General features: G+C 38.9%; 1 protein-coding gene and 1 pseudogene across 1 annotated transcript in view; one reads left to right on the top strand and one right to left on the bottom strand.

Annotated features, from left to right (window-relative positions):
- Nucleotides 1–26,952, bottom strand: part of LOC138844343 (alpha-actinin-4-like) — a 35,964-nt pseudogene extending 9,012 nt beyond the window's left edge.
- LOC127487785 (uncharacterized) overlaps nucleotides 21,601–26,952 on the top strand; it is a 108,583-nt gene continuing 103,231 nt past the window's right edge. The window contains exon 1 of the mRNA XM_070053180.1: nucleotides 21,601–21,819. Coding sequence (XP_069909281.1) covers nucleotides 21,601–21,819 — 219 coding nt within the window. The remainder of the gene's footprint in view (nucleotides 21,820–26,952) is intronic.

The raw sequence follows: 26,952 nt of genomic DNA, 5'->3' as shown, positions 1-26,952 counted from the left end.
CCTGAGGGTGTCACCTTTGCACACCCTTAACCAGGAAGAACCAAGCAGAGCTCTCAGGCCACACCCATCTCAAGCCTCCAAGGCTCCTCCAACAGCAGGAAGTCCACTTAACACGTACATACTATAAAATAAAACAAAAATTTTAAAAAAACGCACAGTGACAAAAGAAGAATTAACTATGCCAAGCAACAAACACAGAAATCAAGGGAACAAGATCAATGATGACACTATGATGCCTCCAAATAAACAAAACACTCTAAACCAAGATTATGAAGATGATGAGATAGAAGAAATGCAAGATACGGATTTCAAAAAATTTATGATAAGAACATTTAGAAGTTTTCAAAAGCAAATCCTTGAACTACAGAAATCCTTAATGGACAGGATTGAAAATCTCTCTCGTGAAAATGAAATTTTAAGGAAGAATCAAAATGAAACTCAGAAACTAGTAGAACAGGAAAGTGTGACAGTGAAGAGAAATCAAAATGAAATGAAGAGCTCAATAGATCAAATGACAAACACATCAGAAAGCCTTAAAAACAGAATGGGTGAAGCAGAAGAGAGAATATCAGACTTAGAAGATAGAGCACAGGAAAACATACAGTCAAACCAAAGAAAAGAAGAGGAAATTAGAAATCTAAAAAATATTTTTGGGAATCTACAGGATACTATTAAAAAAAACCAACATTCGAGTTCTAGGAGTTCCTGAAGGCATGGAGAGAGAGAAAGGATTAGAAGGCCTTTTTAGTGAGATACTAGCAGAGAACTTTCCAGGTTTGGAGAAGGACAGAGACATTCTAGTACAGGAAGCTCACAGAACCCCCAATAAACATGACCAAAAGAGATCCTCACCACGACACGTGGTAATTAAACTTACCACAGTGAAACATAAAGAAAAGATCCTAAAATGTGCAAGAGAGAAACGTCAGATTACTCTCAGAGGATCTCCAATCAGACTCACAGCAGACTTCTCATCAGAAACACTACAGGCTAGGAGGGAATGGCGAGACATAGCACAGGTGCTAAGAGAGAAAAATTGCCAGCCCAGAATATTATATCCTGCCAAGCTCTCATTTGTGAATGAAGGTGAAATAAAGACCTTTCATAGCAAACAGAAATTGAAAGACTTTGTGGCCACTCGTCTGGCCCTGCAAAAGATACTTAAAGATGTGCTACACTCAGAAACACAGAAACACGGCCATCAATATGAAAGAAGGGAAAGGAAGAACACCTACCAGTAAAAGAGCATGGGAAGCTCAAAGCATATACTAGAAAATATCTCCGGGAAAATGGCAGGGAAAAGTCACTACGTATCAATAGTCACATTGAACATTAATGGTCTGAATTCTTCACTTAAAAGACACCGATTGGCTGATTGGCTCAAAGAACACAACCCAACTATTTGTTGCCTACAAGAAACACATCTCTCTAACAAAGAGGCATGCAGACTGAAAGTGAAAGGCTGGAAAAAGATATTCCATGCCAACAGAAACCAAAAAAAGCAGGTGTAGCCATATTAATATCAGACAAAATAAACTTTAATACAAAAACTGTTAAGAGAGACAAAGAGGGACACTATATAATGATAAAGGGTTCAATTCAACAAGAAGATGTAACTATTATAAATGTATATGCACCTAATTACAGGGCACCGGTCTATTTAAAAGATTTGTTAAGGGACTTAAAGGGAGATTTAGATTGCAATACAATAGTACTGGGGGACTTCAATACTCCACTCTCAGAAATAGACAGATCATCCAGACAGAAGATCAACAAGGAAACAGCAGATTTAATTGACACTATTGCCCAAATGGATCTAACAGATATCTACAGAACTTTCAACCCTACATCTACAGACTTCACATTCTTCTCAGCAGCGCATGGAACCTTCTCTAGGATTGATCACATACTAGGCCATAAAGCAAGTCTCAGCAAATTTAAAAGAATTAGAATCATACCATGCAGCTTCTCAGACCACAGCGGAATGAAGCTGGAAATTAGCAACTCAGGAAACCCCAGAAAGTATGCAAACACATGGAGACTGAACAACATGCTCCTGAATGAACACTGGGTCATACAAGAAATCAAAAGGGAAATCAAAAACTTTCTGGAAGTAAATGAAGAAAACAACACAACATATCAAAACTTATAGGATACAGCAAAAGCAGTATCGAGAGGCAAATTTATAGCAATAGGTGCCTATATCAAGAAATTGGAAAGGTACCAAATAGATGAGCTTTCAGTGCATCTCAAGGACCTAGAAAAACTGCAGCAAAACAAACCCAAATCTAGTAGGAGAAGAGAAATAATTAAAATCAGAGAAGAAATTAAAGGATTGAATCAAGAAAAACATTACAAAAAATCAGCCAAGCGAGAAGCTGGTTTTTGGAAAAAAAAAAAAAAAACAAAATTGACACCCCATCGGCCCAACTAACTAAAAAAAGAAGAGAAAAGACCCAAATCAATAAAACCAGAGATGAAAAGAAATGTAACAACAGACACCATAGAAATAAAAAGAATCATCAGAAATTACTACAAGGACCTGTATGCCAGCAAACATGAAAATCTATCAGAAATGGATAGATTCCTGGACTAATGCAATCTACCTAAATTGAACCATGAAGACATAGAAAACCTAAATAGACCCATAACTGAAACAGAAATTGAAACAGTAATAAAGGCCCTCCCAACAAAGAAAAGCCCAGGACCAGATGGATTCACTGCTGAATTCTACCAGACATTTAAAGAAGAACTAATCCCATTCCTTCTCAAACTATTCAGAACAATCGAAAAAGAGGGAATCCTCCCAAATTCTTTCTATGAAGCCAGCATCACCTTAATCCCTAAGCCAGAGAAAGATGCAGCACTGAAAGAAAATTACAGACCAATATCCCTGATGAACATAGACGCAAAAATCCTCAATAAAATTCTGGCCATTAGAATACAACAACACATCAGGAAAATCATCCACTCAGACCAAGTGGGTTTCATCCCTGGTATGCAGGGATGGTTCAACATTCGCAAATCAATCAATGTGATTCACCACATTAACAGACTGCAGAAGAAAAACCATATGATTATCTCAATTGATGCAGAGAAAGCATTTGATAAAATTCAACACCCTTTCATGATGAAAACTCTAAGCAAATTGGATATAGAAGGAACATTCTTCAATATAATCAAAGCAATTTATAAAAAACCCACGGCCAGCATCCTATTGAATGGGGAAATGTTGGAAGCATTTCCACTGAGATCTGGCACCATGCAGGGATGCCCACGCTCACCACTGCTATTTAACATAGTTCTGGAAGTTTTAGCCAGAGCCATCAGACAAGAAAAAGTAATCAAAGGAATACAAATTGGGAAGGAAGAAGTCAAACTATCCCTCTTTGCAGACGATATGATTCTTTACTTAGAGGATCCAAGGAACTCTACTAAGAGACTATTGGAACTCATAGAGGAGTTTGGCAATGTGGCAGGATATAAAATCAATGCACAAAAATCAACAGCCTTTGTATATACAAGCAATGCCACGGCTGAGAAAGAACTGCTAAGATCAATCCCATTCACAATAGCTACAAAAACAATCAAATACCTTGGAATAAACTTAACCAAGGACATTCAAGATCTCTACGATGAGAATTACAAAACCTTAAAGAAAGAAATAGAAGAGGATACCAAAAAATGGAAAAATCTTCCATGCTCATGGATTGGAAGAATCAACATCATCAAAATGTCCATTCTCCCAAAAGAAATTTATAGATTCAATGCAATTCCAATCAGGATACCAAAGACATTCTCTCAGATCTGGAAAAAATGATGCTGAAATTCATATGGAGGCACAAGAGACCTCGATAGCTAAAGCAATCTTGTACAACAAAAACAAAGCCGGAGGCATCACAATACCAGATTTCAGGACATACTACAGGGCAGTTGTAATCAAAACAGCATGGTACTGGTACAGAAACAGATGGATAGACCAATGGAACAGAATTGAAACACCAGAAATCAACCCAAACATCTACAGCCAATTATATTTGATCAAGGATCTAAAACCAATTCCTGGAGCAAGGACAGTCTATTCAATAAATGGTGCTGGGAAAACTGGATTTCCACGTGCAGAAGCATGAAGCAAGACCCCTACCTTACACCTTACACAAAAATCCACTCAACATGGATTAAAGACCTAAATCTACGACCTGACACAATCAAGTTACTAGAGAACATTGGAGAAACCCTTCAAGATATTGGCACAGGCAAAGAGTTTCTGGAAAAACCCGGGAGGCACAGGCAGTCAAAGCCAAAATCAACTATTGGGATTGCATCAAATTGAGAAGTTTCTGTACTGCAAAAGAAACAGTCAGGAGAGTGAAGAGACAACCGACAGAATGGGAAAAAATATTTGCAAACTATGCAACAGATAAAGGGTTAATAACCAGAATCTACAAAGAGATCAAGAAACTCCACAAAAACAAAACCAACAACCCACTTAAGAGATGGGCCAAGGACCTCAATAGACATTTTTCAAAAGAGGAAATCCAAATGGCCAACAGGCACATGAAAAAATGTTCAATGTCATTAGCAATCAGGGAAATGCAAATCAAAACCACAATGAGGTTTCACCTCACCCCGGTTAGAATGGCTCACATACAGAAATCTACCAACAACAGATGCTGGCGAGGATGTGGGGAAAAAGGGACACTAACCCACTGTTGGTGGGAATGCAAACTGGTCAAGCCACTATGGACGTCAGTCTGGAGATTCCTCAGAAACTGTCGCTCCCTCTCTTCACGGAGGAACGACACAGGACCCTGCGTTGTTCTTTTGTCTGCTCGGCCCTCCCCGGGTTTGCTGCTGGTTCTTCCCGGGTTGGCTACCGACCCTTCCACCTCTGTGGAAGGGCGGTTCCCCCTGCCACCTTCCCCACTTCCGCGGGGGAGTGGCACACCGCCGGCCGGCTCTCTTGGGGGCTGCACAGGTGTTCCTTCAGATAGATGTTCCCGGTGCATGTTGTCTCTCTCCTCCTTTATAGTCCTCTTCCACCAATTCCAACTTTGCTACCCACACGCCGAGTACGCTGCTCTCCTCCAATCAGGAGCAGATCCTACAGTTTATTGGTTGAACTGGCGGCAACTGTGTAGAAGCTGTTTCCTCCTCTCCCAGCGCCATATTGTGGGAGAGCAGATGCATAGAATAAGTTTAATTCCAGTAACTTAGTCTAGTCCGAGTTGCTCCCAGTTGCTCCCCACAGATCCCCCTTTCTTTTTATTTTTGGCGTTGATACGCGCCTGTCTTCGGTGCCCCGCGGCACACACTCTGCTCTGCTTGCTAGAGTTGCCCACAGGTGCTTACAAGCCCTACCAATCAGGCAAACCGAATCCAAGCCCTCTCACTGCCATCTTGTGGGGAGACTTATTGATGTTGATAATGTGCCTGTCTTCGGTGACCTGCAGTGGGTAAGCTACTAGCTGCCAGCAGGTGCTTATCGTCTTACTAATCAGGCAGACCGAATCCAAACTCTCTCATTGCCGTGTTGTGGGGAGGCCTTTCTATTTCTCTATCTCTGGGCATTCCTATTTCTCCTATTTTACTTCTATCTGCCAGCATTCCTATTTCTCTCATTTTACTTCTAAACCTCTGTTTCTCTTATCTCCGCGGCTTCCTGGCGCCCGCCCCGAGGCTGCTTCTCGGCGCCTCGCCCCTCGGCGGTTTCCCGGCTCTGAGTCGCTTCCCGGCTTCGCGCGCTCTCCGCAGTCTCCATGCCCTTCGCGTCCGCACCACAGCCTTGCGCTAGCCCCGCGTTCCCTATCTATTCACGCCCCGTGCTCTCTCTGCACGCGACGGCTTCCGCGAATCACACAGCCCAGCTCACGTTTCTGCCACCGGTATTCAGTCCAAGTTCCCCGGGCTAACCTGGCGAATTCAACCCAGCTCACATCTGCGCCCATCGGTTTGGCTTCCCGTCCTTTGCTCTCCGGGCCAATCTGACGGATTCCAACCTGGCTCACGCGTCCGCTTCCGGTTTTAACTTTTCGCCTTTTGCTCCCCGGGCTGACTTGAAGAATTCCAAGCTGGCTTACGTCTCCGCCTCAGCCTGCCCCCGCGGCTTCAATTTCCCTATCATTTTTCTCTACCCGGTATGTTTCCCTAAGTTTTTTTCCAACAATATTCCCCTCTCATTTCTCCTGGCTTCTTCCCACAGTCCGTATCCAAGTCTAAGTTTCTTCTAGGTTTCACTTTCACTTTCAACCTGCAGTCCGTATCTGAGTCTAAGTTTCTTCTTGCTTTCACTTTAAATCCTAACTTCTTTCCCACAGTCCATATCCGAGTCTATGCCTAGGCTTTCGATAGCTTCTTCCGGCACCTTTTCTGACCGGCTTTTCCCTAGGCTCTTTGCTAGTCTCTCTCTCCGGTATTTTCCTACTTCTTCTCTCTTTTTCCTTCCTAGGTTTCCTATCCGAGTCACGGCACCATTATGTCACTCCCCGTCTTCGCGGAGGAATGACACAGGACCCTGCGTTGTTCTTTTGTCTGCTCAGCCCTCCCCGGGTTTGCTGCTGGTTCTTCCCGGGTTGGCTACCGACCCTTCCACCTCCGTGGAAGGGCGGTTCCCCCTGCCACCTTCCCCACTTCCGCGGGGGAGTGGCACACCGCCAGCCGGCTCTCTCGGGGGCTGCTCAGGTGTTCCTTCAGATAGATGTTCCCGGTGCATGTTGTCTCTCTCCTCCTTTATAGTCCTCTTCCACCAATCCCAACTCTGCTACCCACACCCCGAGTACGGTGCTCTCCTCCAATCAGGAGCAGGTCCTACAGTTTATTGGTTGAACTGGAGGCAGCTGTGTAGAAGCTGTTTCCTCCTCTCCCAGCGCCATATTGTGGGAGAGCAGATGCATAGAATAAGTCTTAATTCCAGTAACTTAGTCTAGTCCGAGTTGCTCCCAGTTGCTCCCCACAAACCTGAATATAACCCTACAATTCGACCCAGCCATCCCACTCTTTGGAATTTACCCAAAGGAATTTAAATTGGCAAACAAAAAAGCGGTCTGCACCCTAATGTTTATTGCAGCTCAATTCACAATAGCCAAGACCTGGAACCAACCTAAATGCCCATCAACAGTAGACTGGATAAAGAAATTATGGGATATGTATTCTTTAGAATACTATACCGCAGTAAGAAACAACGAAATCCAGTCATTTGCAACAAAATGGAGGAATCTGGAACACATCATGCTGAGCGAAATAAGCCAGTCCCAAAGGGACAAATACCATATGTTCTCCCTGATTGGTGACAACTGACTGAACACCAAAAAGGAAACCTCCTGAAGTGAAATGGACACTATGAGAAACGGTGACTTGATCAGCATAGCCCTGACTGTTAATGAACAACTTAATACATTATCCCTGTTAGTAGTTTTTTTGTCTGTTCTACTTAATATGACTGGTTTAATTCTGCAATTATCACACAGTTATTCTTAAGTGTTGAAAATTAACTGAAATGTGATCCCTGTTAAACATAAGAGTGGGAATAAAAGAAGGAAGAGATGTATAACTTGGGACATGCTCAAGCTGACTTGCCCCAAATGGTAGAGTTAGAAACATACCAGGGGATTCCAATTCAATCCCATCAAGGTGGCATGTACCAATGCCATCTCACTATTCCAAGTGATCAATTTCAGTTCACAATTGATCATAATGAAAGGACTAAGAGTCAAAGGGAGCACATAAACAAGTCTAGTACCTGCTAACACTAACTGATAGAATAAATAAAGGGGAGAGGGATCCAACATGGGAAGCGAGATACTCAGCAGACTCATAGAATGGCAGATGTCCTAAATAGCACTCTGGCCTCAGAATCAGCCCTAAAGGCATTCCGATCTGGCTGAAAGGCCCATGAGAGTATTTCAGGCATGGAAAGCCAAGACACTCTGGCAAAAGATCTCTGTGAGTGAGATCCCAGTGGAAAGAACAGGTCTTCAAAGAAGGAGGTACCTTTCTCTGAAGGGAGGAGAGAACCTCCACTTTGACTATGACCTTGTCTAAACAAGATAAGAGTCAGAGAACTCAGAGGGCTTCCATAGCCTTGGAAACTCATGACTGGAGCATAGGGAGATTACTGATGCCATAGACAGGAGTGGCAATTGGTAAAGTCAACAACAGGAGTCACTGTGCACTTACTCCTCATGTAGGATCTCTGTCCTTAATGTGCTGTGCATTGAGATTTAATGCTATAACGAGTACTCAAACAATATATTTCACTTTGTGTTTTTATGGGGGTGCAAACTGTTGAAATCTTCACTTAATGCATACCTAACTGATCTTCTGAAAAAAAAAAAAAGAAAGAAATTATCAATTCCCAACTTGACTCTCACTGGGATTAAACATGACAATAGGTCTGATCTGATTTCATCATCATTTAAAAAATCATCTATCATTTTTCACTTTATGTTTCTGTGTGGGAGCAAACTGTTGAAATCTTAATGTATACTAAGCTGATCTTCTGTATATTAAGATAATCGAAAATGAATCTTGATGTGAATGGAAGGGGAGAGGGAGTGGGAAAGGGGAGGGTTGTGGGTGGGAGGGACGGTATGGGGGGGGAAGCCATTGTAACACATGAGTCGTACTTTGGAAATTTATATTCATTAAATAAAAGATTAAAAAAAAAAGAGTGGGAATAAGAGAGGGAAGAGATGTATAATTTGGGACATGCTCAAGCTGACTTGCCCCAAATGGTAGAGTTAGAAACATACCAGGGGATTCCAATTCAATCCCATCAAGGTGGCATGTACCAATGCCATCTCACTATTCCAAGTGATCAATTTCAGTTCACAATTGATCATAATGAAAGGACTAAGAGTCAAAGGGAGCACATAAACAAGTCTAGTACCTGCTAACACTAACTGATAGAATAAATAAAGGGGAGAGGGATCCAACATGGGAAGTGAGATACTCAGCAGACTCATAGAATGGCAGATGTCCTAAATAGCACTCTGGCCTCAGAATCAGCCCTAAAGCCATTCGGATCTGGCTGAAAAGCCCATGAGAGTATTTCAGGCATGGAAAGCCAAGACACTCTGGCAAAAGATCTCTGTGAGTGAGATCCCAGTGGAAAGAACAGGTCTTCAAAGAAGGAGGTACCTTTCTCTGAAGGGAGGAGAGAACCTCCACTTTGACTATGACCTTGTCTAAACAAGATAAGAATCGGAGAACTCAGAGGGCTTCCATAGCCTTGGAAACTCATGACTGGAGCATAGGGAGATTACTGATGCCATAGACAGGAGTGTCAATTGGTAAAGTGAACAACAGGAGTCACTGTGCACTTACTCCTCATGTAGGATCTCTGTCCTTAATGTGCTGTGCATTGAGATTTAATGCTATAACATTATTTCACTTTGTGTTTCTATGGGGGTGCAAACTGTTGAAATCTTTACTTAATGCATACTAAACTGATCCTCTGTAAAAAAAAAAAAAAAAAGAAATTATCAACTCCCAACTTGACTCTCACTGGGATTAAACATGACAATAGGTCTGATCTGATTTCATCATCATTTAAAAAAATCATCTATTATTTTTCACTTTATGTTTCTGTGTGGGAGCAAACTGTTGAAATCCTTACTTAATGTATACTAAGCTGATCTTCTGTATATTAAGATAATCGAAAATGAATCTTGATGTGAATGGAAGGGGAGAGTGAGTGGGAAAGGGGAGGGTTGTGGGTGGGAGGGACGGTATGGGGGGGAAGCCATTGTAATCCATAAATCGTACTTTGGAAATTTATATTCATTAAATAAAAGTTAAAAATAAAAAAAGAAAAGTAGAATTACGGAGAGGCAGATGTAGAGGCAGAGAGAGAAAGAGGTCTTCCATCTGCTGGTTCACTCCCACAATAGCCAGAGCTGGACTTATCCAAAGCCAGGAGCCCAGAGCCTCTTCTGGGACTCCCACATGGGTGTATGGGACCAAGGACTTGGGCCATTTCCTGCTGCTTTTCCCGGGTGTATCAGCAGGAAGCTGGAATGTAAGTGGAGCAGCTGGGACTCAAAGTACTCATATGGGAGGTTGACACTGCAGGTGGCAGCTTTCCCCCACTATGCCACTGTACCAGCCCCTGTTCTCTTTATTTCTGATGCAAGTGAAAAACAAAAACATCTTATCCACTCCAATGTACAGAAGCATTTCCTCCATGTTTTTTTCTAGGAGTACATAGTTTATTTTCCTTTTTTTAAATTTTACTTAAGGTAAACAATTATGATGTATTTAATATATACAGATTTAGTAACACAGTGATACTTCACACTCTGCCCTGTCTCCCACCCATGCTCCCACCCTTCCTCCTTATTCCTGCTCTTAATTTTTACACAAATCTACTTTCAATTTTCTTTATAAGGTTAACCCTATATGAACTAAAGTGTTCAACAAAGAGTAAGAAGAAAAAAAACTGTTCCTCAACATTAGAGACAAGGGCTATAAACAATCATCAGCTCTCAAAATGTCAATTATATATTATATATATTACATGTTATCTTTTTTGTTCAAGATCCAGGCATATGATTATTGAATTAATCTTCTTCTGCTATCAGCTTAAACCCTCTTTCATTGATTTATGAAAGTTTTCATTGGGCATTCACAATTGTATATTTTTTGTGCAACAGAGGGCAATATTTCAACACATGGATTCAGCATAAAATGACACTATTCTGAATTGCTCTAGCTAACATGTAAAGTGATTACATTGAAATTAGTAAATGGAATCTGAAGAAAAAAATCCTTTCTTGTACTCTTCCATCAAGGTTATGTGAGAGTCTTTAAAATTGATTTGCAAATCAACTTATATGCTGAACTTTTAGTGATATTTGAGCAATGACCATATACATCTATTTTTGATGCTTATGAGTTCTTCAGGTTTTCTATCAATCTTTTTCAGGATCCAGAACTTAACATCAGGCAGCTTTATATTTAGAAAAAATCCAGCTGGTCAACTGTCAGTTGGTAGCATGGGCTATAAATTACTTAAATGTGCCATTAATAAGGGAAAATCATCACAAGAAGGAAAATTTCTTTAAAAAGTTCAATGTTTATAATTTATCATTCAAATCAGTAAAGCATTTTTCAAATATCAGTAACATAATATTTAGGACAGATCTCTTGGATTTTTACCAAGGAAGTTCTCTGTATGAACTAAAAATCTTTTTGATTTAAATGCTTATTGAAAGAAAAAAATGAACATAAGCAAATGTCAAATTTCCAATGTAAAAACAATACAGACATCATTGTGTGACACAACAGAACAGTGCATTTTGACTTAGAACAAAATACTGCCTGTAGGGATCTGTACAGGAACAATTCATAAAGATTCAACACAAACTGAAACAGCATATTATTGTTAATCCTAATGATATAAGTAGAGATAATAGCCATAGCAAGATGAGTTGAAGTTTGGCAGCACCACCTGTGCACCTGTGGCCATTCCTGCTGAAGCCCTGCCAACCCTGTCTCTATGCATCCAAGTTAGCCTGTACAGCAACCACTGGCATCTTTCAATCCACCCTCTTCCCTGAACCACTCCAAACCATCCCTCTCTGTACACCACACAAACTCCCCTTGCAGGATCTTGTATGGTGGCATAACAGTTAATGATGCCACTTGCAACACCCGCATCCCATATAGGCATCAGTAAAAAGTTCTGGCTGAACTACTACTGATACAGCTCCCTGCAAATGGGTTCAGAAAATCGGTAGAAGGTGGCCTAAGTATTTGGGGCCTACCACCTGTGTGGGGGACCTGGAAGAAGCTCCTAGCTATTGGCCCAACACTAGCCTTTGCAGCCATTTGGAGAGTAAACCAGAAATTAGAAGTTTCTCTCTCTCTCTCTCTCTCTCTCTCTCTCTCTCATCTGGTCTTTCTGCAATACTTACTTTCAAATAAGAAATCTTTATTAAAAAAATGAACCCTTCTGTGCACCACCAAACCTCCTCTCCATTTGTGTATTGAAAACTACAACATCTACACTTTCTCCACTTAAAACCTATGCCAGGTAGCAATGTTGAGTATGGCTGTATGCTGTGTCCCTCTGATGACTTTTAGATCATTATAGTGAAATTACCATGACTGACTTTTCTACTCCCACCACACAACTCATACTATAAACCTTCTGAGATTTTCTAAAAAGAGCAAGAAAATGGGTTACTCAAGTCTTGCCCAAATCCTGCCCCCTTTTAATATTCAGGCACCAGCTCCTATAAACTCAAGTCATAAAAAAGAAAGGCCTGATTCATGTTATTTGCAGCTCATTTTTCCCAATCTTGACTCCACCCATTCCTGAGTGTGTTAGTTCACTTCAAAAATCTTGCTTCTCTGGTCATTTTCCCTATGCCTCTTTTTTAATTGTTTCTTATGTCCAGACAAGAACCTAGACCATGCCTAGCCACATCACAACACTAGCATGAAACATAAGAATAACAAGGTATCAAATTTTTGTAGCTATTGTGAATAAGACTGATCTTAAGTTCTTTCTCATCCATAACATTGTTTGTGTATACAAATGTTATTGGTTTTTTGCATGTTGATTTTATATCCTGCAACTTTGCCTAGCTCTGTTATGAATTCCAATAGACTTTAGTGGAATCTTCAGTTTCCTTATCATAAAGCATCACATCATTCTCAAACAAGCATATTAACTTCCTCCTTTCTCACTGGTATTTCTTTTTTTTCTCTAATGGCTTTTGCAAAAACTTCCAGAACTATACTGAATAGTAATGGAGAGAGTGGGAATCCTTGTCTGGATCTAGATCTTGGTGGAAATTCTTCCAATTTTTCCCCATTCAGTATGATGTTGGCTGTGGGTTTGTCATAGATTACTTTGTGTTGAGGTATATTCCTTTTATACCCAGTTTGCTTACGGTGTTTATCATGAAATGATATTATTGTATTTTATCAAATGCTTTTTCTGTATCTATTGAAATAATGTTTTTATTCTTCCATATGTTATGCTAATGTGGTATACCCCATTTATTGTTTGTATATGTTGAACCATCCCTGCATCCGAGGGATAAATCCCAGTCTGGGTGGATGATCATTTTGATGTGTGGTTGAACTCGATTAGCTAATATTTTATTAAGGATTTTGGCATCTCCATTCAATCACCATTCCTCACCATGAGGTTTATTCTAAAAGAAATAATTCATGATATGTTTTCATTAAACTTTCAACATGGATTCAAACGACTACGTTTAAAAAACATTAGAGAAAATAAACTCAAAATATACTTATAATTTTAAACATTTTTCATTTTGTATAAAATGGGGGGGTTCTTTCATCCACTGGCTCACTCCTCAATGGCCACAATGGCCACTGCTGGATCAAGTTAAAGCCAGGAGCCTGGAAATCCATCTGAGACTTCCACATTAGTGGCAGGGGCTCAAGTAGTTGTACATCATTTGTTGCTTCTCTAGTCACATTAGCAAGGAGCTGGATTGGAAGCACAGCAGCCAGGGATCAAATTGACATTTTTATACAGGATGCTGGAATTGCAGGCAGCAGCTTAGTTCACTGTACCAATGCCAACCCCAAATTATTTGCTTCAAAAATGGTCTTCTGGCGGCACCACTTTTGATCCAGCACCAAGCTGATGAAGTAGCAAAAGATGGCCTAAGTACTTGGGCCCCTTCCGCCATGTTGGAAACCTCGATGAAGTTCCTGGCTCCTGGTTTAGGCCTGGCCCAGCCCCAGCCATTGTGGACAATTGGGAAGTGAATCAGCAGATGGAAAATCTCTTTCTATGTCTACTTCTCTCTTTCTGTAATTCTCCCTTTCAAATAAAATAAATATTTTTAACCATAGCAATGTTAATAGCTGCAATACTGTACACTTAGAAATGGTTCAGGCTGTAAATTTCATATTCTACTTTTCTGATGATCAAAAAAAGAATAAATAAAGTTTCAGTCAGGAGCTCATGTAAATGCTTCTTCATTACATGTCTTTACTATGATGTGAAATTGCTCAAATATAGTAAAAAAATTTCATATTGAGAATTTTTAAAAGATCCTAGCAATTGTTAAAACAATTTTACATATTTTTATTTCACATTAAAAGAAAACATTCTACACTTATATTTGTAGTATAATACTACACTATTTTGCATTACTAGGTTGTACAAGTTATGATTACTTGAGGCAGTACACCTAAAAATTAGAGATCTTATTAGTTCAATGAGATGTATAATTCAATGACTGTCATTATCCGCATGTCTAAGAGAGTCCATCATTTTAAAATAAATTATATGACATCATCTTGATATGTAGTCAATTAGGCATAGAATATTTTTAGAAATATTTATTTCAATGTTTTTCTTATAAATCAATGAAATTGACAACTAAAGAATGTTTTAATTTGTCAGAATGTTATAAGAACTAAAGGAATTATAAGTAGCAAAGCATTCGTGTGGCTATTCGGTTAGTGAACCAGCGGATGGGGGACCTTTCTCTCTGGCTATCCCTCTCTCTGTAACTCTACCTCATAAAAAAAGTATTTGAATAGCATACATTGTTTATTAATATTGGAATAAAATCAGAAGCATCTCTTAGAAGAAATAGTCAAACCTCTAAGAATAAAAGAGCATCCTTTGATGGTTTAAAAGATACCAAAAGATCATGGTTAATACTGACCTGGAAAAATTGTTTCAGGGGGGCTGGCACTGTGGCATAGTGGATAAAGTCACCACTTGTAGTGCCAGCATCCCACATGGGTACCGGTTCAAGACCTGGCTGCTCCACTTCCCATCCAGCTCTCTGCCTGGGAAAGCAGTAGAAGATGGCTCAAGTCCTTGGGACCCTTCACCCATGAGGGAGACCCAGAATAAACTCCTAGCTCCTGGCTTCGGATTAGCCCAGCTCCGGCTGCTGTGGCCAACTTGGGAGTGAACCAGTGAAGACCTGTCTCTCTCACTCTCTCTCTCTTCCTCTCCTTCTCTATCTGTGTAACTCTGACTTTCAAATAAATAAATAAATCTTTAAAAAAAAATCTGTTTCAAAAGACCTGAAATATCTGTGCTAATTACTTTCAGAATAAAATTACAGCCTTATTTGTTTGCAAATAATTTCATATAGCATCAAAAGTAATGAAAAAAATGCGCTTTTAAAACATATTGTAAAATTTCTTCTTCAGAAACTGAACATCTAAAGAACAGAAAACCATTCACCTGAAAGCAAAAAGTTTTTGAAATGTTCTCTGCACTACAAAAAAATATGTGGTCATGGACACTTATTGAGGAAAAGAGGCTATGCCCTGGAAAAGCATGCTTTATCTCAGGCCTACGAAAAGTATGTCTCAGAGTCTGTGTGTGGTACACTGGGTTAAGATACTGCCTTCAAAGCTGGCATCCTATATGAGCATTTGGCTAAGTCCTGGCTGCTGCACTTTGAATACAGATCCCTGCTAATGAACCTGGGGAGACATCAGAATATAATCCAAGTGCTGAGATATCTGCCATACATGTAGGAGATACGGATGGAGTTCAAGGTTTATGGTTTGTCCTGGCCCAGACCTGGTTATTGCTGCCATTCGGAGAGTGAACCAGCAAATGAAAACATGAAGAAAAGATTTTAAAATGTGCATGAGAGAAATGCCAGAATACTTTCAGAGGAACTTCAGTTAGACTCACATATGACTTCTCAACAGAAACTCTTCATGCTAGGAGAGAATGCAGAGACATAGTCCAAGTATTAAGAGAAAAATATGCCAATCCAGAATACTGTACCCTGAAAATCTCTCATTTACAAATTAAGGTGAAATAAAAACCTTCCAAAACAAACAGATTGAAAAAAAATTGTCACCATTCATATAGCCTTACAAAAGATACTTAACAATGTGCTACACACAGAAACACAGAAAGATAGCCATCATTATGAAAGAATGTGAAGGGAGAAAATTAACAGTAAAAGCACGAAAGAAACCCAAAGTAAACAATGGGAATATTTATGCAAAAATGACAGGGCTAAGTCGTTATTCACCAGTAGTAACCTTGAATGTAAAAGGGAAATACTCTGGAGTTTAAAGATTCAAACTGGGTGAATGGGTTAAAATACAAGCTCCATATATTAGTTGCATAGAAGAATCTCTAGATTATATGCATACACTTGGAAACTGAATCACATGTTCCTGAATGAACAGTGGCTCCTATGAGCAATCAAAAGAGAAATAAAAAAATTCTGGAAATTAATGAAGATGACAGTACACCATATCAAAACTTATGGGAAGCCGGCGCGGCGGCTCACTAGACTAATCCTCCACCTTGCGGCGCCGGCACACCGGGTTCTAGTCCCGGTCAGGGCGCCAGATTCTGTCCCGGTTGCCCCTCTTCCAGGCCAGCTCTCTGCTGTGGCCAGGGAGTGCAGTGGAGGATGGCCCAAGTGCTTGGGCCCTGCACCCCATGGGAGACCAGGATAAGTACCTGGCTCCTGCCATCGGATCAGCACGATGCGCCGGCCACAGCACACTGGCCACGGCGGCCATTGGAGGGTGAACCAACGGCAAAGGAAGACTTTTCTCTCTGTCTCTCTCTCTCACTGTCCACTCTGCCTGTCAAAAAATTAAAAAAAAAACTTATGGGATACAGCAGTGTTAAGAGGGAGGTTTAGAGCAAGAGGTGTCTACATCAATAAATTGGAACAGCATCAAATAAATGAGCTATAAATACACATCAAAGACCTGGAAAAACAACAATACAACCCCAAAATTAGTAAGAAAAAGTAACTAAATAAAATTAGATGGGATATAAATAAAAACTAAACAAAAAAAATCACTGAAGAGCTGATTTTTTGAAAACAATAAACAAAATTGACATTCCACTGGCCCAACTAAACAAAAAAGAGAAGATACAAATCAATAAAATCCAAGATGAAAAATGAAATGTAATATCAGATACCACAGAAATAAAAAGCATAAGGAATTACTACAAGGCACTCAAATCATTTCATCTGAAAAGTAGTGTGAAGGTGGGGTAGGATAATTTTTCATTCATGAGAGAAAATATATACTTGTTATATAAAAATTTAAAAAAATTTATAATGTACTACATGAAATCTGTAGTCAAAGATAAGATGGAGTGAAATCTATAGAACAATGTTCACAAGCCAGCAGACAGGTCAAAGTAAGGACATGGTGCAGCTGAATTATATATGTATTTACAAATTTATGTAGAGAGTGGGCAATGTGAAGATGATGTTATCAGTTTAATCTTCAACTGTCATCATAGGAAGGAAAGATTATGTTTAACCTGAAAAATGAAGAGCATCTTTCCAGAATAAGGAAGAAGATAACTTCTATGCTTTAGACATTAGCTTGCATACTGCATGTCACCTGAAGACCAAGGAGTTGAGGGGTTATTCCCAATGGCTTACAATAATTTTATTAAAGGGGTGCAAATTTAATCCAATTATGGTGTTTGGAGACAAATCCTTTGGATTATGACTGGACTGGATTGAAGCTTCAGGGTGGAACACCCACGATTAAATTCTCAAGGCTTTATAAGAGACCATATGAACACAGATATCAAGGCATTCCCTGTGTCTTGTCATACAATGCTCTGGGCCACTTTAATACTCTTCCAGCAAGAAGAAAATCACCAGATGCTGAACCAATAGGATCTATCCAATTTTCAACTGTGAACCTCTTAACCTTTGAGCCAAATCATCCCTTCCTCCTATATAATGTTAAGATTGTCTCACCTAGATTTTATGATGAAAAAAGCTAACAAATACTGCCAACTCTAAAACAATGAGAATTGGTTACATTTTGAATGTAATAATATAGGTGTGCCAGACATCAAGATTTAGATGTAGCGCTAATGATATGGATAAGAATACAATATGCACGTGAACATGGACACAATTTTGGCTTGTTAATACAAACATTCGTGAGTAAATATGTATGTGTGGTAGTACCAGTAAATTTTTTTTGCAAATTTCTATTGACATTTTTGATGCTATAGATTTTCTTAGCCAGATGATGTTTATTTAAGTATTTATATAACTTTATGTTTCTTGGTTAATGACTCTGTATATCATAATTGTGTCCCAAATGAAAAAACTGTACCTCTTTTTATCTGATGGAAGATACTTTATCTGAAGTGCCACAAATATACTGAAATATGGTAAGCATGAAACAAATATGTACAGAATGAACAAATTCAGCATATTAAGCAGAGAAGTTGACAGATCACATTATTTAGAAGCTTATACATATTTGGAATTTATAAAAAGTTCCCAAACTTCATTTTTAACCTCATTATCAAGTCATTTGCATCTATTTTAAGTTTTTCCAGGTGATGGGTATCATATTATCTACAACATTGACAGAAAATAAAAACATTAATTAATCACTATTAGGAAGTATGCAATGGAAGGATAATATTTGAATAGCAGGCCTATGAGGAACATCAAAGAAGAAAATGACAAAATGCTATTTTTTGTTGATAAGGCTATTATTTTGGAGCAGAAAAAATTGTGAGACACTGAGCACTGATTAAAAACATATTAGCTTTCAGAATAGGTATTTTGGGAGACTTCTTTTTTTTCAGTTGGAGATCAGTTTATTTAAACCTAGAGAATACACGATACTAAAACAGCTTCAAGATGTAAAAACACAAATATTCATTAAGAAGCTTTAGAAAATTCTGCTATAACAGTGATCATGATTGCAACTTGAATGCCATCAACTAATACCTGATTAACTGGATTAATCAACATCAATACTCAAAAGAGAGAAAGCATCAGTTTAATATGCACTCTTTTGTAAATCCTGAGATATTAACTAAAATCCGCTCATATTAAAGTTCTGTTGTATAAAGACACCATTATCAGTTGCATTCCTGTGCAGTAAAATTGAACATTCTAAAAATATAATTTAAAACAACATTCAAAATATCATCTAAAACAGTGAAAGATTTCCTGTTGTGGGCTAGGAAGTCTTCTTCCAGGTTTCTGGCATTGGAAATTGAGAAGTTCTTTGCACCTGAGAGACTGCACCTAGCAGTTCTAAGGCAGTCACCATGCTACAAAACACATATATTGAATTAAGCCTTAAATGCTATGGATATCCTTTAGTGTACCATGAGAAAAAGAGGGAAAAGGCAAGTAGGGAGGCTCATAAAAAATATGATTGGCCTGAAGGCTAAGTTCTAGAATAAGCTGCTCCAGGCTAAGAAAACACAGATGAAAAAGACTATCAAGAAAAGAAAAATACCAAATAAAAGAATGAAGAAAAGGCATACAAGTGAGCAATACCTGCCTATCTGCTAGACAGAGAAGGGCAGTCCCAAGCTAAAGTACTTTCCAATGTGATTAAACAGAAATGAAAAGAGCAAATAGAACGATGAGAATTTCCTCTACCTAAAATGAATACCCAGGGAGAAACAGAAGTGTCAAAAGTTATTTGACAGATTTATTGGGGGGATAAGATGGCAGAATAGGGAGGGAGCTTACTGCTCTGGTCTAGGAGATGATGGTTTTTTAAAAGTGGAGAGAGTGCAGTCTCAGAGGAGAGTTAGGGAAAAGAGGCAGAGGACGCTCTACACAAATTAGAGGAACACTGTGGACCTATGTGGAAGGCACAGATGTACACAACTCAGGACCCCAGCAGTTGAGAGCCTCAGCACCAACTCTGGATTAAGATGAGACCAGTCTGCATCATCCCAAGCCACTGGTATTAAAGTTGCAGGAAGAACCTGGTGGGAATCTAGCTTGGGGCCCTATAGGAGACTGTGTACCTGCCAAACTAGAGGAGAAAAGGGGGGGTGTTATTTCTCTCTCCCAGACCACTGTGCACCTGGCATCTTGTAACAAGCTGATAGAAGGTGGGTGATATTTTGAACATATGTAACAACTGCACCAGCTCATGTCCAATTGCCCAGCAACAAGCTGAACAGAGGCACGTGATTCTGGTGGGGAGAACTAACAGGGGCATGAGTGCTCATGGCAGTTGGAGGCTTGTGTGCTGGGACTGTGAAAATACTGTGGCTGTCTGGGGTACTCAGTGTGTGGCTGGGACTTTGGGCAGTCACTGTAGGAGGCTCCATATGCTCAGGGCTCTGTGATTCCTTGGTGAGGGTCATTACTGCAGAATCTGTAAATACATCAAGGACTGTGCAGATTCTTTGTGTGGTTCTTGTGGCAGTGCAGAATATTATATCAACTAGGGCTAGCACCTAGGCACTGGTCTCCTCTCCTTCGAGGAGAGGAGGTGAGCTGAGACTGCCAACAGAGGTAAATAAAATTTGCCTCTGATAAAAAAAATAAAAAAGAGAACATTTACCACACCCAACCCATGCATCACCTTGGACACTGTCTTCACCCTGGAGCACTTAACAGAGCTCCCTGGACACACCCACCAAACACCTTTAGGTATTCAATGAAAAAGCCAACACTCCACTAACCAGTAGAGGCCTAATCCAAAGATTAAAGCCATTACAGGGAAAAAAAAAAAAACAAAGAAAAAACCAAGGAGTGTCTCCACAAATGCTGAATAATAAATGCAGCAATCCAAAGCAAAAATAATGAAGACAGCATGACACTGCAAAAGAACACAACATTCAATACCAGAATGTGAAGATGAAGAAATTGAATAAATGCCAGAAATGTAATTAAGAAAATTGACTTTAGGATTACTTAGAAATAATCAAAAGCAAATCCACAAATTCATAAAATCCAAACATGACATGAAAAAAATTTCTGCCATGAAACTGAGATCTTAAGGGAAATCAAAATGAAACCTTATAAATAAGAATTCAATGGAACAAATAACAAAATGCAGTGAAGAGTTTTAACAACAGAATCGGTGAAGCAGAAGAAAGAATATCTGACTTTGAAGGCAAATCTCTGGAAATTTTACAGTCAGACAAAAAACAGGTAGAAATTAGAAACTAAAAATCACTATTGGAGATCTACAGAATACTATCAAGTGACTCAATATACAGGTCTTAGGAGCTCCTGAAGCCGTGAAAAGAGAGAAAGAATTTGAAGGCCTTTTAGTGAAATAATAACAGAAAACTCTCCAAATTTGGAGAAAGAAAGGGACATCCAAGTACAGGGAACACATAAAACTCCTTATAGACATGAACAGAAAATATTTTCCCCATGACACATTTTTAGTCATACTCTCCACAGAAAAACATAAAGAAAATATTCTAAAATGTGTATAAGAGAAATGCCAGATTACTTTCAGAGGCTTTACAATTAGAATCACAGCAGACTTATCAGAAATTCTACAGGCTAGGAGCAAATGCTAAGATATATTCCAAGTCTTAAAAGAAAAAACTGTTAAGCCCAAATACTGTACCCTTCAAAGCTCTCATTTATGAATTAAGGTGAAATAAAGACCTTCCATAACAAACAGAAATTGGAAGAAACTGTCACCACTAGCCCAGCCTTACATAAGATGCTTAAGGATGTGCTACACACAGAAAGATAGAAACATGGTCATCACTACAAATGAAGGTGAAGGCAAAAAATCTCCCAGTAAAAGTAAAAAGGAAATCCAATGTAAAACAAAAATAGGAATGTTTATGGGAAAATGGCAGGGCAAAGTTATTACTTACCAATAGTCACCATGAATGCACATGGCCTCAAATTTCCAGTTAAAAGTCAGAGACTAGCTGAATGGATTAAAATACTAAACCCATCTAATTGCTGTCTACAAGAAACACATTTCACCAAGAATGGTACTCACAGACTAAAAGTGAAAGGATGGAAAAAGATATGCCATGCTAACAGAAACGACAAAAGAGTTGGTGTAGCCATCCTAATGCCAGACAAAATCGACTTTAACGTAAAAACTGCTAATAGACACAAAAGGCACTATGTACTGAATAACTGATTGATTTAACAGGAAGATGTGACTATTATATATTATACATGCACATAACTACAGCACAGCTGACTATTTAAAACAAATGTTAATGGATCTAAAGAGAGACATAGGCTCAGATATAATAGTAAAGGCAGATTGATTTCAATATCTCACTTTAGCAATGTAAATCAACAAGGAAAGACAGTAAATCAACAAGGAAACAACAAATGTAATGAACACTATAGACCAAATGGACCTAACATATCAACAGACTTTCATCTTACAGCTGAAGACTATAAATTCTTATCACAGGTACATGGAACTTTCTCTAGGATTGATCATATGCTAGGGCATAAAGCGTGTCTCAGCAAATTCAAAAAAATCGAAATCATGCCATTCATCATCTCTGACCACAGCGGAATTAAGTTGGTAATCAACAACTTAGGAATCTCTAGAACATACACAAATACATGGAGACTGAACAATGTGCTCCTAAATGAACAGTGAGTCATTGAAGAAATCAAAATAGAAACTAAAAAATTTCTGGAAACACATGAAAGCAGCAATATAACATATCAAAACTTAGGGGTTAAAGCAAAATCACTGTTAACAGAAAGTTTACAGCAATTGGTGCCTACATCAAGAGATTGCAAAGGCACCAAATAAATGAGCTATCAATGCATCTCAAGGATCTAAAAAAACACAACAAACCAAACCCAAATGTAGTAGAAGAAACTCGGAGAACTCAGAGGGCTTCCATAGCCTTGGCAACTCATGACTGGAGCATAGGGAGATTACTGATGCCATAGACAGGAGTGTCAATTGGTAAAGTCAACAATAGGAGTCACTGTGCACTTACTCCTCATGTAGGATCTCTGTCCTTAATGTGCTGTGCATTGAGATTTAATGCTATAACGAGTACTCAAACAATATATTTCACTTTGTGTTTCTATGGGGGTGCAAACTGTTGAAATCTTTACTTAATGCATACTAAACTGATCCTCTGTAAAAAAAAAATTATCAACTCCCAACTTGACTCTCACTGGGATTAAACATGACAATAGGTCTGATCTGATTTCATCATCATTTAAAAAAATCATCTATTATTCCTCACTTTATGTTTCTGTGTGGGAGCAAACTGTTGAAATCCTTACTTAATGTATACTAAGCTGATCTTCTGTATATTAAGATAATCGAAAATGAATCTTGATGTGAATGGAAGGGGAGAGGGAGTGGGAAAGGGGAGGGCTGTGGGTGGGAGGGACGGTATGGCGGGGAATCCATTGTAACCCATAAATCGTACTTTGGAAATTTATATTCATTAAATAAAAGTTAAAAAAATTAAAGAAGAAATAAAATCAAAACAAAAAATACAAATGATCATTAAAAGGGAGAGCTGTTTTTTTTGAAAAATAAACAAAATTGACATACCCATTCGCCCAACTAACACAAAAAGTAGGGAGAAGACCCAAATTAATTAGAGATCAAAAAGGAAATGCAAAAATAGACACCACAGAAATAAAAAGAATCATCAGACGTTACCAAAAAGAGCTGTTTATCAACAAAACAGGAAACCTAGAAGAAATGGGTAGAATCCTAGACACATACAACCTACCTAAGTTGAGCCGTGAAGACATAGAAAACCTAAGCAAACCCATAACCAAGACAAAAACTGAATCAGTAGTAAAGGCCCTCCCAAAAAAGAAAAGCCCAGGACCAGATGGTTTCCCTGATGACTTCTACCACACATTTAAAGAACTAACTCCAATCATTCTCGAGCTATTCAAATAAAATTGAAAGGGAGGGAATATCCCAAATTTTTTCAATGAAGCCAGCATTATCTTAATTTTTAACCTGAAAAAGATACAACAGTGAAAGAGAACTACAGACCAATTTCCCTGATGAACATAGTTGCAAAAATCCTCAACAAAATACTAGCCAATTGAATCTAACAACATATCAGAAAGATCATTCACCTGGACCAAGTGAGATTTATCCCTGGTATTCAGGATGGTTTAACATTTGCAAATCAATCAATGTGATACATCACATTAAAAACTGAAGACCAAAAACCATATGATTTTATCAATAGCTGGAAGAGAAAGCATCTGATAAGATACAACACCCTTTTATCACGAAAACTCTAAGCAAATTGGATTTAGAAGGGACATTCCTCAACACAGTCAAGGTAATTTATGACAAACCTATGCCAGAGTCCTATTGAATGGAGAAAAATTGGAAGCATTCCCACTGAGATCTGGAGCTGGACAAGGATGCCCACTCTCACCATTGCTAGTCAATAGAGCCCTGGATGTTTTAGCCAGAGCCATTAGGCAAGAAAAAGAAATCAAAGGGATACAAATTGGAATGGAGGTAGTCAAACTATCCCTATTTGAATATGACATGATTGTACATATAAGGGTTCCAAAAGACTCCACTAAGAGACCATTGAAACTCACAGAAGAGTTTGGTAAAGTAGCAGGATATAAAATCAACACAAAAAACCAACAGACTTTGTATACACAGACAATGCCACAGCTGAGAAAGAACTTCTATGATCAATCCCATTCACATTAGCTACAAAAAAAAACATGTACTTTGGAATAAAATTAAACAAGGATGTCAAAGATCTCTACTATGAGAATTACAAATCATTAAAGAAGGGAATAGAAGAAGATATGAAAAATGGAAAAATCTTCCATGTTCATGGATTTGAAGAATCAATATCATCAAACTGTCCATACTACTGAAAGCAATTTACAGATTTAATGTGGTACCAATCAAAATACTACGGACATTCTTCTAAGATATAGAAAAAAATGATGCTGAATTTCACATGTACACACAGGAGACCCCAAATAGTTAAAGCAATCTTACACAACAAAAACAAAGCTGCAATACAGTATTTGAAAACATACTACATGGCAGTTGTAATTAAAACATCCTGGTATTAGTACAAAAAAAGATGAATAGAGCAATGGAACAGAATAGAAACACCAGAAATCAATCCACGCACTTAAAACCAACTTATATTGTACCAAAAATCTAAAATCAATCCCTGGATGAAGGACAGTCTCTTCAACAAATGGTGCTGGGAAAAAAGCAGAAGTTTGAAGCAAGACCTCTTCCTCACACCTTACACGAAAATCTACTCAAAATTAATTAAAAACCTAAATTTAGGACCCAATACCATCAAATTCTTAGAGAACATTGTGGAAATCCTGCAAGGCATAGACAAAGAGTTCTTGTGAAAGACTCCAGAGGCACAGGCAATCAAAGCTAAAATTGACAAATGAGATTGTATCAAATTGAGAAGGTTCTACACTGTCAAAGAAACACTTGGCAAAGTGAAGAGGCAAGTGGCAGAATGGGAGAAATTATGGGCCGGCGCCGTGGCTCAATAGGCTAATCCTCCACCTTGCGGCGCCGGCACACCGGGTTCTAGTCCCGGTCGGGGCGCCGGATTCTGTCCCGGTTGCCCCTCTTCCAGGCCAGCTCTCTGCTATGGCCAGGGAGTGCAGTGGAAGATGGCCCAGGTGCTTGGGCCCTGCACCCCATGGGAGACCAGGAAAAGCACCTGGCTCCTGGCTCCTGCCATCGGATCAGCGCGGTGCGCCGGCTGCAGCGGCAGCCATTGGAGGGTGAACCAACGGCAAAGGAAGACCTTTCTCTCTCTGTCTCTCTCTCTCACTGTCCACTCTGCCTGTCAGAAAAAAAAAAAGAATGGGAGAAATTATTTGCAAACTATACAACTTATAAAGGATTAATAACCAGAATATATAAACATATAAGAACTCATCAATGACAAAACAAACTACCCTTTATTAAATGGCCAAAGGACTTAAACAGACTTATATCAAAAGAAGAAATCAAAGTGGGCAACAGACACATGAAAAAAAAGTTATTTGAGGGTCTGCTATGTCATAATAAGTTAAGCCTCTGTCTGCAGTGCCAGCATCCCACATGGGCACTGGTTTGAGTACCAGCTGCTCCAGTTTGTATCCAGCTGCCTGCTAATGGCCTGAAAAAGCAGTGGAGGAGGGCCCAAGTCTTTGGGCCCTTGCACCCATATGGGAGATCCAAACAAGCTCTTGGCTCCTGGATTTCTACGGCCCAACTGCAGCTGTTGTGGCCATTTGAGGTGTAAACCAGTGGAAGGAACTCCCTTATCTCTCTGTATCTCCCTCTCTGTGTCTGTAATTCTGCCTCTCATAAATAAATAAATCTTTCTAAAAAGTTATTTGAACAGGAAAAAGAAGGCATGGAAGAGGACTGTTACCTAAGTCTGCAGTGTTGGAGATTACTTTAGTTAATAGCCCAAATATAGTTCAATAGAACAATGGGCTTACATCGAGAAATGAAAACCATCTTCTGTCTGCCAACATGTGGTATATAAAAGATCCCTGAAGTGAATGTGAGTGAGTTGGAGGCAAGGTTATATGTGAAGAAATATTTTCAGGTTACCAACAATCCTGAAAATGATAGATGCCTAAATGCAGTCTTACTTGTTTGACAGCAGTTTCATATAAGTAACTTCTAATCATTATTGAAGACTACAAACTAAATAGCAAAACTATCATTATTGTGATGTTTCTGAATACTACCAAACAGCCTTACATATCTGCAGTCATCAGGAGAACTATTTATTAAACTGTAAAAAAAAAATCCAGTTTTACAGATTAGTCTTTATTTGTGGTCTATTGAAAGTTTACAAGTTCATAAAATTTGAACAATTGAAAAAGCAAGTAATAGTTCTTCTACTTCATCAGCTGCTTGCATTAATGATTGGATATTCAGCAATGCAGGTCTGTCCTTACTGGAAAAGCTACCAGAAGATTGGCAAATACTTCATAAAGGTTACTTCATGTGGGGTCCTAGACTAGTAAACTTTGTTATGTCTGAGATCTTAGGTCTTTTCTACCTCATTGTTAATACATATAAAATATAAAATATTTAATCATTAACAAACAGTAATATTCCAGTTTAAAAAGTACTTACACTAGAAAGTACAAGAAAAAGCACACTGCATTAATTAGAAAAAGTTCATAAGTCAAGACCTATCTCAGTTGGTATTAATATTTAATTTCTTTGTATAGGAAGAATATTTTAATT

Source organism: Oryctolagus cuniculus, chromosome 11 (assembly GCF_964237555.1).
Source record: "Oryctolagus cuniculus chromosome 11, mOryCun1.1, whole genome shotgun sequence".
Taxonomy (NCBI): Eukaryota; Metazoa; Chordata; class Mammalia; order Lagomorpha; family Leporidae; genus Oryctolagus; species Oryctolagus cuniculus.
This window is presented reverse-complemented; position numbering and strand designations above follow the sequence as displayed.